Raw genomic sequence first — 14,763 nt, forward strand, 5'->3', positions numbered from 1 at the left:
CAATAACAGAGACATGGGTTCGGAGCCGTGTGAGATAAGGTGGAGAGGCAGCATGACGGCCTTATGGAACCGACCAATCAGAATGCCAGAGAACAGAGTTGCTAGGAAGATTTTCAACTGGGATGTATCAGTAAAAGGTGCATGGGCGAGTGCAATAGAGCGTCGCAGTCCCTCCCCCTTTCAGAACGACGAGTGGCCCAGGAAATGATTCTCCGTTCATTTTCTCCATAGGCTTTTCAAAAAGTATTTATTTAAAGACGGTTACTCTCTGCGGACAAAGCCAACTCGGATCGTGACAAATCATGACAACAAACACAATATTTTGGGCCGATCAAATAATTAATTAGAAAGAAGAAAATAAAGGCAGACGACAACACAATTTGTTTTGTTTTTCTTCTTATAAATTATTTGTTGAGAAAATGAATGGAGAATAATTTCCTGGGCCACTCGTCGTTCTGAAAGGGGGAGGGACTGCGACGCTCTATAGACGAACTGGGTTACACGACAGTTTTCTAAATAACAGGGTTGTAAACATCTCCATGGTTAAAGACACACTTTATAGTTTATTTCAGAACAAATGGTCACAGGACATAATTGTACAAACCAAAGCTGAGAACATTTGTTACGATAAAAAACTGTTATGCCAGACCAGTGAAAAGTATGTTTGTGCCCCGTTATCCAAAAGACAAAGATCCCTATTAGTCCAGTCATTATATGAAAAAACCTAGGACAAATTGCAACAGTAGCAAACTCAACTGATTTTGTATCCTCATTATGTCCTTAGTGAGGGAAAAAAAGTCCCAAGGAATCCCATCATGGGAAAGTTTGGAAAACGACCTATATATATTCATATCGAAAAATGCCTGTTATATCATAGTGGTGAATGGGGTTCAAAATTGTACTTTTAGATATCACTATAAAAACTCACAAGCTGATTACACACACAAAGACAAGAAAAAAAGTCAATCACAACTTCATTGAATTATTCTGTTTACTCATGCAAATCACACATTATCTTATTTGATATGCACCAATTAGCATACACGCCAGAACTAATCAAAACATTTGATAAAGACATTTTTTTCTTCTTCTTGGAATATTAGTAGATAGGCTCTGTGGAGCTCAGTCCACGAGGATGGGGCTCAAGGGTTTATGTCCGTGGGGATAGGTCCATGGAGATGGGGGCTCTGGTGTCTTGGCAGGGCAGGAGATAAGGCTGAGGGATGAACAGGAGACGGTTAGTAAGGACAGAGAAAAAAATAAGGTACAAAGTACAAAAATGGCTAGACTGGTCAAATAATTAAATCACTTACACAATACAACACTACACAATCTAATCTTCATCCTCATCACAGGCCATCTGTTTTGAGTTCATGCAGCTGGATCCTCTGCAGTGTCCACAGGCCGGACTGCACTCCATGGTGTTTCTTTTGCAACTGCATCTTAGGGTGCTGCAGTCAGACTGGCAGTTGCATCTTATGACCCTCATGAGCTTCTCAGGTGCAGGGGGTAGGGTGGTCTTGACTGGCACAAATCCCTCGCCAGACTTGAGCCAACCCCAGTCCGTCGAGCTTTGTGTACGTCTCTCTCTGCCTGTACTTGGTTCTGTGTCTTTTGGGCTGGTATATGTAGTTATCTCTACATAACACATCCATGTTAGGAACTGAGCCTGTTCTGGATGAGTAGATTATGGAAGTGGGAGAGATGAGGGTCCAGAAATCTAGAAAAGTGCACTTGAATTTTTGTTTCATGTGCTCTGTGTGAATGAAAAATACATATTTAGCATAATACTCATAGAATGATTTAGTCTTGTTAATAGGCTACACAGCTGGTGTGCCCCCACGGGCGGGGGCTCTGGGGTTCAAGCTAGGTTTTAAGCTAGCTATTTAATAGCTAATTACCAATGTAATGACAATTTAAAAACAACAATAAACTTTAACATTACAATAAAGCAACATTTAACAATTGTATTAGGCTACTAGCATGATTGATTTGTTTAATACATTGATTGATATTCATTGATATTGTGAAAGCTTCCACTGACAATAGCAGACCATCAAGCACAATGCGACAATGCATTGTGAGCTTGTCGATTAGCTATTGTCAGTGGAAGCTTTCCCCACAATTACAGAAAACAGAAACAACACTAGCATTCAGCCCTGAGTCCGGTTACCCATATAGGGTTTAAGTGGTTAATGTAACATTTACTACAAGTCAAGAGAGTCAAGAGTCAAGAGTGATGCTGACACAGTTCAGTACACACAGTCATCAACATTATTTAAGCTATTCTGTACATTGCAATCACAGTAATGTTAGCTAGCATGGTTAATAGCTAACTGACTAAATCCTATATTAAACAATACTTTGAAATGTTCACATCTATAATGCTTATTATATGTTACTTGATGTATATATATATATTTTTTTTACCTGCAAGGATCTCTGACTTTAGAGGAAATGGATAAATATTTCAAAGCTGTTGGGATGGTTTACATGTCAGCCATCTTGATCTTGTTGTCAAGAAATACCAATTTATGCAATGACATTCCTGTTTAAGAACTCCCAGTGTGCAGAAATGGGCAAATACACAGTTTTTATAATAGGCGGAAATTACATATTTGTACAGCATGCAAAACACTACATGATTCTTGCACAAAACTACATGGGCTTAACATAAATGTGGTATGTCTGTATAGGGGAGGCTTGTAGGTACCCATGTAACCCATTTCCATTAACATATATTGAGGTAGAAGGCCAAGGGACCATTTGAAAAATGGTGATGGCCATATTTCCCTCCCCAAACAATCGTCTTAACTTTGAAAAATTAGGTATGTAGCCCCCTTTCCAATGAGGTAACATGACATGGTTGGTCTCATTGGAAACCCGAGGTTGTCTAGAATCAAATGGTATCTTTACTTTTGAGCTACCTCAAAATTTGAACGCGTCACAATCTCTGAAAGACAGTGTCGTCAGTGATCCTGCCAGCAATCAAGTAGGTGTCATAGGGGTAACAAAACATTGGAAAAAAACACATTTCCCATGATGGGATTCCTTGGGACTTTTTTTCTCTCACTAAAGACATATTGAGGATACAAAATCAGTTGAGTTTGCTACTGTTGCAATTTGTCCTAGGTTTAGCCTAATTCTGGCCTATAATGACTGGACTATATGTGCCCAAATTGGTTCGATCTTGCCCGTGAGACTGGGAGGTATAGACTAAAGGAGTTACAGAAGAAGAGCGTATCTGTACCTACTGTCTGTGATATAAATGATATTGAGAATGAGTTCCATTTTCTTTTCTATTGCCCGTTGTATCATGAGCTACTTCAAAAGTTATTTAACAGATGTAAAAATATAGATCTGATGTGGTTAAGTGATGCAGAGCGACTGAGATGGATTTTCGAACAGAAGATATTTGCATTGGCAGAAAATAATAGAGAAAGCTTGGGACGTACGGACAAAGAAAACTTATAAGTGATGTATTTTATTTAATATATAATATATAATATATTTTATTTTATGATAATGCTTATTTCAGTTTTTGTTTTGATCAAATACTTTGTGTAACTTCTGTGTGGGGAGTGAACGTGATATTGTTTATTTATGTTGTTGGTGTCTTATAATCCCATAAGGGATGGGTCTTAACGACAAGACACGAAAATAAAAATGCATTCATTCATTCATTCATTCATACACACACACACACACACACACACACACACACACACACACACACACACACACACACACACACACACACACACACACACACACACACACGCTGAGAGCGCCGCTCCACAGGTTGGGAGCATCGCTCCTTTATCTGTCTCAGCTAAGGGGGTCCCTGCTTCATCTCTCTCTCAGCTAAGGGGGTCCCTGCTTCATCTCTCTGTCAGCTAAGGGGGTCCCTGCTTCATCTCTCTCTCAGCTAAGGGGGTCCCTGCTTCATCTCTCTGTCAGCTAAGGGGGTCCCTGCTTCATCTCTCTCAGCTAAGGGGGTCCCTGCTTCATCTCTCTCTCAGCTAAGGGGGTCCCTGCTTCATCTCTCTCTCAGCTAAGGGGGTCCCTGCTTCATCTCTCTCTCAGCTAAGGGGGTCCCTGCTTCATCTCTCTCACCTAAGGGGGTCCCTTCGTCATATCTCTCTAAAGGGGTCCCTGCTTCATCTCTCTCAGCTAAGGGGGTCCCTGCTTCATCTCTCTCACCTAAGGGGGTCCCTGCTTTATCTCTCTCAACTAAGGGTCCCTGCTTTATCTCTCTCAACTAAGGGGGTCCCTGCTTCATCTCTCTCAGCTAAGGGGGTCCCTGCTTCATCTCTCAGCTAAGGGGGTCCCTGCTTCATCTCTCTCTCAGCTAAGGGGGTCCCTGCTTCATCTCTCAGCTAAGGGGGTCCCTGCTTCATCTGTCTCTCAGCTAAGGGGGTCCCTGCTTCATCTCTCTCTCAGCTAAGGGGTCCCTGCTTCATCTCTCTCAGCTAAGGGGGTCCCTGCTTCATCTCTCTCAGCTAAGGGGGTCCCTGCTTCATCTCTCTCAGCTAAGGGGGTCCCTGCTTCATCTGTCTCTCAGCTAAGGGGGTCCCTTCTTCATCTCTCTCAGCTAAGGGGGTCCCTGCTTCATCTCTCAGCTAAGGGGTCCCTGCTTCATCTCTCTCAGCTAAGGGGGTCCCTGCTTCATCTCTCTCAGCTAAGGGGGTCCCTGCTTCATCTATCTCAGCTAAGGGGGTCCCTGCTTCATCTCTCTCAGCTAAGGGGGTCCCTGCTTCATCTATCTCTCTAAGGGGGTCTCTGCTTCATCTCTCTCAGCTAAGGGGGTCCCTGCTTCATCTCTCTCTCAGCTAAGGGGGTCCCTGCTTCATCTCTCTCTCAGCTAAGGGGGTCCCTGCTTCATCTCTCTCTCAGCTAAGGGGGTCCCTGCTTCATCTCTCTCTCAGCTAAGGGGGTCCCTGCTTCATCTCTCTCTCAGCTAAGGGGTCCCTGCTTCATCTCTCTCTCAGCTAAGGGGGTCCCTGCTTCATCTCTCTGTCAGCTAAGGGGGTCCCTGCTTCATCTCTCTGTCAGCTAAGGGGGTCCCTGCTTCATCTCTCTCAGCTAAGGGGGTCCCTGCTTCATCTCTCTCTCTCAGCTAAGGGGGTCCCTGCTTCATCTCTCTCAGCTAAGGGGGTCCCTGCTTCATCTATCTCTCTAAGGGGGTCCCTGCTTCATCTCTCTCTCAGCTAAGGGGGTCCCTGCTTCATCTCTCTCAGCTAAGGGGGTCCCTGCTTCATCTCTCTCAGCTAAGGGGGTCCCTGCTTCATCTCTCTCTAAGGGGGTCCCTGCTTCATCTCTCTCAGCTAAGGGGGTCCCTGCTTCATCTCTCTCAGCTAAGGGGGTCCCTGCTTCATCTCTCTCTCAGCTAAGGGGGTCCCTGCTTCATCTCTCTCAGCTAAGGGGGTCCCTGCTTCATCTCTCTCAGCTAAGGGGTCTTCTAGGCGGTCCCTAGGGGGTCCCTGGGGGGTCCCTAGGGGGTCCTCTAGGCGGTCCCTAGGGGTCCCTAGGGGGTCTCTGGCCTTTGGTTTTTAGCATAAATGTATAAATGTGAGTGAGTTTATAAAAGTTGTTGGTCTGGTTTGGATTACACAAGACGAGTTGTGACTCATTCGGCCAATGAGAGGAAAGCCCTGTGTACACACACACTGAGACACACCCACATACCACACACACACACACACACACACACACACACACACACACACACACACACACACACACATTCCTTCTGTGGTTCTGTCTACACATGCAATCCTCTGTTGCGCACACGCACGCGCACATGCACTCGCGCGCGCACACACACACACACACACACACACACACACACACACACACACACACACACACACACACACACACACACACACACACACACACACACACACACACTCTCTTTAGTCATGAAGGGAAAAGACACACCCATATGCATGCCAACATACTACACACACACACACACACACACACACACACACACACACACACAGAATCAGAGGATATGGGTTTTGTTTGTCAGATGTGGTGAGTCACCACCATGAGATGCCAAATCTCTCTCTCTCTCTCTCTCTCTCTCTCTCTCTCTCTCTCTCTCTCTCTCTCTCTCTGTCTCCCTCTCTGATTCTCTCTGTCTCCTTCTCTCTCTATCAATTTTTTTTCAACTTCAAAAGGCTTTATTTATATGATAAATATGTTTTACATATTGCCAAAGCGTATACATACAACAAAACAAAAGTCAACAAACAACTTAATGACCCTGTTCAGACAGATATACCTGTCTCTTCTGTCCACTGGCTGTCCCTCAGTCGACGACAACTCCACACGTATTTTGCATAGACTGTAAAAAAATATGGACAAAGCGTTCCCCGGGTCTAACATGGACGTAAAATTAAGCCTGTTATTCCTGCACTGTAAGTCGCCATCTTTCTAGATCCGTTTGGGCCCAGCTGGCCATTGGCTGGCTCCGTTTGGGCCCAGCTGGCCATTGGCTGCCCAGACAACGAGGCGGGACTTCCCCCCTTCTTCTCCGTTGGTTTTTATTTTGACTCGAGTGGGTGGGGACTCCCGATCATAGACTGTAGCGGTAGCCACGCCCCTCAGAACATACGCGACTTTATGGTCATTTATTTTTATAAATGGAACCATCATTTTCCAAAAAGAATATTATGACATTAGAAATGAGACTTTAAACTAGTGACTGGAAGCAGAAAGTATTCATGACCATGTTTATAAAGGTAATACAGTCTAGGTGAAGTTGGGCCCAAATACATGGACTTCTATGGGGCTATGGGTTTTTTTGGGTCCAGTGACAGCGCCACAACAGGCCATTATATGAACTTTCAGGAGTTTCAGGCTTCACAAAATATCTGTCTGACTGCCCCCCTGGTATTTTGCAGCCAAAACTGTGCATTTGGACTGTTCTCCCAGAACATATCCCTGTCTCTGTCTCTGTCTCTGATTCTGTCTCTGTCTCTGTTTCTGTCTCTGTCTCTGTCTCTGTCTGTCAGGGGTCAGGTCAAGGGTAGAGTGGACCGGTTCGATCCCTGTGGTCAAAAACCAACACCCCAAATCTGGCCCACTTGCTCACTAGTGTTGTTTTTGTCGACTAAAACTAAGAGGAAAAATGTTCGTCGACTACCTTTTTTTCACTGATGAAAACTAAATTGACACTGGATGTCTTTAGATGCCTCTGATAACAAACAAACTGCTACCATTTACATTCCGACACTGACTGCGTGTGCGTCCGCGCGTGTGTGTGTGTGTGTGTGTGTGTGTGTGTGTGTGTGTGTGTGTGTGTGTGTGTGTGTGTGTGTGTGTGTGCTAACAGGTGACTGCTGGCTGCTAGCCGCCATCGCCTCTCTAACCCTGAATGAAGACGTGATGGCCAGAGTGGTTCCAACTGACCAAGACTTTGGAGACCAATACGCTGGAATATTCCACTTCCAGGTGACGCACGCACGCACACACACACACACGCACTCGTGTCCAAACCATCTCACTATCCTCTGTATGTGTCCAAACCATCTCACTATGTCTCCTTTGTACGTGTCCAAACCATCTCACTATGTCTCCTCTGTACGTGTCCAAACCATCTCACTATGTCTCCTCTGTACGTGTCCAAACCATCTCACTATCCCTCCTCTGTACGTGTCCAAACCATCACACTATGTCTCCTCTGTACGTGTCCAAACCATCTCACTATGTCTCCTCTGTACGTGTCCAATCCATCTCACTATGTCTCCTCTGTAAGTGTCCAAACCATCTCACTATGTCTCCTCTGTACGTGTCCAAACCATCTCACTATCCCTCCTCTGTACGTGTCCAAACCATCTCACTATCCCTCCTCTGTACGTGTCCAAACCATCTCACTATCCCTCCTCTGTATGTGTCCAAACCATCTCACTATCCCTCCTCTGTATGTGTCCAAACCATCTCACTATCCTCTGTATGTGTCCAAACCATCTCACTATCCTCTGTACGTGTCCAAACCATCTCACTATGTCTCCTCTGTACATATCCAAACCATCTCACTATCCCTCCTCTGTACGTGTCCAAACCATCTCACTATCCCTCCTCTGTACATGTCCAAACCATCTCACTATGTCTCCTCTGTACGTGCCCAAACCATCTCACTATGTCTCCTCTGTACATGTCCAAATCATCTCACTATCCTCCTCTGTACATGTCCAAAACATCTCACTATCCTCCTCTGTACATGTCCAAACCATCTCACTATGTCTCCTCTGTACGTGTCCAAACCATCTCACTATCCTCCTCTGTACATGTCCAAACCATCTCACTATCCTCCTCTGTACATGTCCAAACCATCTCACTATCCTCCTCTGTACATGTCCAAACCATCTCACTATGTCTCCTCTGTACGTGTCCAAACCATCTCACTATGTCTCCTCTGTACGTGTCCAAACCATCTCACTATGTCTCCTCTGTACGTGTCCAAACCATCTCAGTCTGGCCTCTCTGGCTTTATCTCCAAAACATCCGACATGCGCTGTCCTGTCCATCTGATGTACTCGTTCCTGATCCTATCCACCCCTGTTAGAACCTCAACATTTTAGTCTCTGCGTCCTGATAGAGTATAAGATTAACACTCACACATTTATAACATCTATAACTCTAACATTTATAACATCTATAACTCTAACATTATATGTATTTGTTCCAGTTCTGGCAGTATGGCGAGTGGGTGGATGTGGTCATCGATGACAGACTTCCTTGCAAAGACGGAGAGCTGATGTTCGTCCATTCTGCCGAGGGACGGGAGTTCTGGAGCGCCCTGCTGGAGAAGGCATACGCTAAGTAAGATACCTGTCTGTCTGTCTGTCTGTCTGTCTGTCTGTCTGTCTGTCTGTCTGTCTGTCTGTCTGTCTGTCTGTCTGTCTGTCTGTCTGTCTGTCTGTCTGTCTGTCTGTCTGTCTGTCTGTCTGTCTGTCTGTCTGTCTGTACTCGACTCGACTCTTGTCCCTTCTTTAAAACACCCTGGACAACACTCCACACGTCCCAGACTCTTCTACCTTCTCTAAAACACCCTACACAACGCTCCACATGTCCCAGACTCTTCTCCCTTCTCTAAAACACCCTGGACAACGCTCCACACGTCCCAGACTCTTCTCCCTTCTCTAAAACACCCTGGACAACGCTCCACGCGTCCCAGACTCTTCTCCCTTCTCTAAAACACCCTGGACAACGCTCCACATGTCCCAGACTCTTCTCCCTTCCCTAAAACACCCTGGACAACGCTCCACACGTCCCAGACTCTTCTCCCTTCCCTAAAACACCCTGGACAACGCTCCACACGTCCCAGACTCTTCTCCCTTCTCTAAAACACCCTGGACAACGCTCCACACGTCCCAGACTCTTCTCCCTTCTCTAAAACACCCTGGACAACGCTCCACGCGTCCCAAACTCTTCTCTTCTCTAAACCACCCTAGACAACGCTCCACGCGTCCCAGACTCTTCTACCTTCTCTAAAACACCCTGGACAACGCTCCACGCGTCCCAGACTCTTCTCCCTTCTCTAAAACACCCTGGACAATGCTCCACGCCTCCCAGACTCTTCTCTTCTCTAAACCACCCTGGACAACGCTCCACGCGTCCCAGACTCTTCTACCTTCTCTAAAACACCCTGGACAACACTCCACGCGTCCCAGACTCTTCTCCCTTCTCTAAAACACCCTGGACAACGCTCCACGTGTCCCAGACTCTTCTCCCTTCTCTAAAACACCCTGGACAACGCTCCACGCCTCCCAGACTCTTCTCCCTTCTCTAACACACCCTGGACAACGCTCCACGCGTCCCAGACTCTTCTCCCTTCCCTAAAACACCCTGGACAACGCTCCACGCGTCCCAGACTATTCTCTCTTCCCTAAAACACCCTGGACAACGCTCCACGCGTCCCAGACTCTTCTCCCTTCCCTAAAACACCCTGGACAACGCTCCACGCGTCCCAGACTCTTCTCCCTTCTCTAAAACACCCTGGACAACGCTCCACGTGTCCCAGACTCTTCTCCCTTCTCTAAAACACCCTGGACAACGCTCCACATGTCCCAGACTCTTCTCCCTTCTCTAAAACACCCTGGACAACGCTCCACACGTCCCAGACTCTTCTCCCTTCTCTAAAACACCCTGGACAACGCTCCACACGTCCCAGACTCTTCTCCCTTCTCTAAAACACCCTGGACAACGCTCCACGTGTCCCAGACTCTTCTCCGTTCTCTAAAACACCCTGGACAACGCTCCACGTGTCCCAGACTCTTCTACCTTCTCTAAAACACCCTGGACAACGCTCCACACGTCCCAGACTCTTCTCCCTTCTCTAAAACACCCTGGACAACGCTCCACACGTCACAGACTCTTCTACCTTCTCTAAAACACCCTGGACAATGCTCCACACGTCCCAGACTCTTCTCCCTTTTCTAAAACACCCTGGACAACGCTCCACACGTCCCAGACTCTTCTCCCTTCTCTAAAACACCCTGGACAACGCTCCACACGTCTCAGACTCTTCTCCCTTCTCTAAAACACCCTGGACAACGCTACATGCGTGCCAGACTCTTCTCCCTTCTCTAAAACACCCTGGACAACGCTCCACACGTCCCAGACTCTTCTCCCTTCTCTACAACACCCTGGACAACGCTCCACACGTCCCAGACTCTTCTCCCTTCTCTTAAACACCCTGGACAACGCTCCACACATCCCAGACTCTTCTCCCTTCTCTAAAACACCCTGGACAACGCTACATGCGTCCCAGACTCTTTTCCCTTCTCTAAAACAGGACAACACTTGTTTCCATTGCAGGGTGAACGGGTGCTATGAGGCGCTGTCGGGCGGGTCGACTACGGAAGGCTTCGAGGACTTCACGGGAGGAATCGCCGAAGCGTATGACCTCAAACAACCTCCGTCCAACATGTTCCTCATCATCAGGAAAGCCCTGGAGTCTGGAGCGCTGGTTGGATGCTCCATAGACGTGAGTACATCCAACTGCATCCACCCATTATGTTGCATCCAACTTCATCCAACTGTACATCTGTCAATTAGTGTTAATTTAAACCATAAAGTTCAATATTATAGTTTTGATATTTAAAAAAATAACAGATCTACAAGCTCGTGGTGCGGCACTGAGTGCCGCGAGCTTGTAGATCTTCTTTTCTTTTTTTTTTTGCAGATCTGCTTTTTTTTTTTTACAGATTAATATTAATGCTGTTCCCATGACAACAGATTAATAATAATAATAATAATAATAATAATTTCAATGCTGTTCCCATGAAAACAGATTCATAATAATAATAATAATAATAATAATTTTAATGCTGTTCCCATGAAAACAGATTAATAATAATAATAATAATAATTGTGTTCCCATGACAACAGATAAATAGTAATAATAATTGTGTTCCCACCATGACAACAGATTAATAATAATAATAATTGTGTTCCCATGACAACAGAATAATAATAATAATAATAATAATAATAATAATAATTGTGTTCCCATGACAACAGATTAATAATAATAATAATAATTGTGTTCCCATGACAACAGATTAATAATAATTGTGTTCCCATGACAACAGATCACCAGTGCTGCCGACTCCGAGGCGGTGACTCGTCAGAAGCTCGTCAAAGGCCACGCCTACTCTCTGACCGGAGCCACCGAGGTAACCACGCCCCCTTCCTGTTTACACTAGTAACCATGGTGACTATACAGTAGTACTACTTCCTGTATTTTATAGTATTTTTATAGTTTACTATAGAGCGTGGCATCTCCGCCCCCTACCAGGGCCCAGCTCCGCCCCCTACCAGGGCCCAGTCCCGCCCCCTACCAGGGCCCAGTCCCGCCCCCTACCAGGGCCCAGTCCCGCCCCCTACCAGGGCCCAGTCCCGCCCCCTACCAGGGCCCAGTCCCGCCCCCTACCAGGGCCCAGCCCCGCCCCCTACCAGGGCCCAGCTCCGCCCCCTACCAGGGCCCAGTCCCGCCCCCTACCAGGGCCCAGTCCCGCCCCCTACCAGGGCCCAGTCCCTCCCCCTACCAGGGCCCAGTCCCGCCCCCTACCAGGGCCCAGTCCCGCCCCCTGCCAGGGCCCAGTCCCGCCCCCTACCAGGGCCCATTCCCGCCCCCTACCAGGGCCCAGTCCCTCCCCCTACCAGGGCCCAGCTCCGCCCCCTACCAGTGCCCAGCTCCGCCCCCTACCAGGGCCCAGTCCCGCCCCCTACCAGGGCCCAGCTCCGCCCTCTACCAGGGCCCAGCTCCACCCTCTACCTACTATTTATATGAATTATAATAATTACACTAACAGTATATTTATATGAATTATCATAATAATTACACTAACAGTTTATTTATATGAATTATCATAATAATTACACTAACAGGTCAGGTATCGAGGTCGTGGTGAAAAGCTGATCCGGATGAGGAATCCATGGGGCCAAGTGGAATGGACCGGAGCCTGGAGCGATGGGTACCTGTCTGTCTGTCTGTCTGTCGGACCGTCTGACCGTCTGTCTGTCTGTCTGTCTGTCTGTCTGTCTGTCTGTCTGTCTGTCTGTCTCTGTCCGTCTGTCCGTCTGACCGTCTGACCGTCTGTCTGTCTGTCTGTCTGTCTGTCTGTCTGTCAAAGGGAAAAACGATTTTCGATTTTCTTTTTTTTTCGTCCAAATCCAAAAATCGTGATTTCGATGAAAATTTGATTAATGGTGCAGTCCTAATATATCTATTAAAATGTGATTAATGGCGAAGCCCTAATATATCTATTAAAATGTGATTAATGGTGCAGCCCTAATATATATATATATATATATATATATATATATATAATACCGTTGCCTTTCTGCGTGTGTTGTTCATACCTTGGTAACGATATGACCTTGACCTGGAACTAAGGCTGCAGGGTCCTGATCTCTGATTGGTCAGCAGCAAGTGTCCTGATCTCTCATTGGTCAGCAGTAAGTGTCCTGATCTCTCATTGGTCAGCAGTACGTGTCCTGAGCTCTCATTGCTCAGCAGTAAGTGTCCTGATCTCTCATTGGTCAGCAGTAAGTGTCCTCAGCTCTCATTGGTCAGCAGTAAGTGTCCTGGCCTCTCATTGGCTTTCTCCTCCTGCAGGTCGTCTGAATGGGACCAGGTGGAGGGGGAGTGTCCAAACGCCAACGCTGAGGACGGAGAATTCTGGTTGGTTGAACAGCTCATGAATAATTAATGAACAGAGTTCTGACTGGTTGAATAGCTCATGAATAATTAATGAACAGAGTTCTGAGAATAAAGCTTATGGATAATTTATGGTTGAATCTGATATTATATTGATTGATTAATTGATTGAATTTTGTATTATTCATAAATGTAAATGTAAATGTGTGCGTGTGCGTGTGTGTGTGTCCGTGTGTGCGTTCTCTCTTCCAGGATGTCCTTCAACGACTTTGTGAGACACTACAGTCGCATAGAGATCGTGACCTTGACCCCTGACACCATCACTGACGACTCCGTCAAACACTGGAGCGTGTGCAAGTACGACGGAGCCTGGAGGAGGGGCAGTACGGCCGGGGGGTGCAGGAACAACCCCTGTAAGTACCCTAAAAGCCCCTCTACTCTACCCCTACCCCCTCTACTCTACCCCTACCCCCCTCTACTCTACCCCTACAGCTCTACCTACCCCCCTCTACCCCCTCTACCTACCCCCCTCTACTCTACCCCTACCCCCTACCCTGGAGCCTGGCCTCAATATATTGAATGAATTGTGGATGAGGAGGATGACCTGTCTCTCTCTCTCTCTCTCTCTCTCTTTGCGTGCGTGCGTGCGTGCGTAGATACGTTCTTCATGAACCCTCAGTTCGTCATCAAGCTGGACGAGGAGGATGACGACCCCGAGGACAACGAGGTCGGCTGCAGCTTCGTGGTCGGTCTGATCCAGAAGAACCGCCGACGCCTCCGCAAGTCTGGAGAGGACATGCACACCGTGGGGTTCGCCATCTACGAGGTAAACTAATGCACACCGTGGGGTTCACCATCTACGAGGTAAACTAATGCACACTATGGGGTTCGCCATCTACGAGGTAAACTAGTTCACACCGTGGGGTTCGCCATCTACGAGGTAAACTAGTTCACACCGTGGGGTTCGCCATCTACGAGGTAAACTAGTTCACACCGTGGGGTTCGCCATCTACGAGGTAAACTAATGCACACTGTGGGGTTCGCCATCTACGAGGTAAACTAATGCACACCGTGGGGTTCGCCATCTACGAGGTAAACTAATGCACACCGTGGGGTGCGCCATCTACGAGGTAAACTAGTTCACACAGTGGGGTTCGCCATCTACGAGGTAAACTAATGCACACCGTGGGGTTCGCCATCTACGAGGTAAACTAATGCACACCGTGGGGTGCGCCATCTACGAGGTAAACTAGTTCACACCGTGGGGTTCGCCATCTACGAGGTAAACTAGTTCACACCGTGGGGTTCGCCATCTACGAGGTAAACTAATGCACACCGTGGGGTTCGCCATCTACGAGGTAAACTAATGCACACCGTGGGGTTCGCCATCTACGAGGTAAACTAATGCACACCGTGGGGTTCGCCATCTACGAGGTAAACTAGTTCACACCGTGGGGTTCGCCATCTACGAGGTAAACTAATGCACACCATGGGGTTCGCCATCTACGAGGTAAACTAATGCACACCGTGGGGTTCGCCATCTACGAGGTAAACTAGTTCACACCGTGGGGTTCGCCATCTAC

At 47.1% G+C, this 14,763-nt stretch overlaps 1 protein-coding gene across 1 annotated transcript in view; it reads left to right on the forward strand.

Moving 5' to 3' along the window:
• The window catches only part of LOC310859449 (calpain-2 catalytic subunit-like), a 34,462-nt gene that overhangs the window by 7,921 nt on the left and 11,778 nt on the right, over window positions 1-14,763 (forward strand). The window contains exons 3-10 of the mRNA XM_083765992.1: window positions 7,346-7,464; window positions 8,702-8,835; window positions 10,834-11,002; window positions 11,610-11,693; window positions 12,409-12,494; window positions 13,139-13,204; window positions 13,433-13,593; window positions 13,837-14,006. Coding sequence (XP_083622118.1) covers window positions 7,346-7,464; window positions 8,702-8,835; window positions 10,834-11,002; window positions 11,610-11,693; window positions 12,409-12,494; window positions 13,139-13,204; window positions 13,433-13,593; window positions 13,837-14,006 — 989 coding nt within the window. The remainder of the gene's footprint in view (window positions 1-7,345; window positions 7,465-8,701; window positions 8,836-10,833; window positions 11,003-11,609; window positions 11,694-12,408; window positions 12,495-13,138; window positions 13,205-13,432; window positions 13,594-13,836; window positions 14,007-14,763) is intronic.

This window comes from Protomyctophum parallelum (genome assembly GCF_964188405.1).
Source record: "Protomyctophum parallelum genome assembly, chromosome: 5".
Classification (NCBI taxonomy): domain Eukaryota; kingdom Metazoa; phylum Chordata; class Actinopteri; order Myctophiformes; family Myctophidae; genus Protomyctophum; species Protomyctophum parallelum.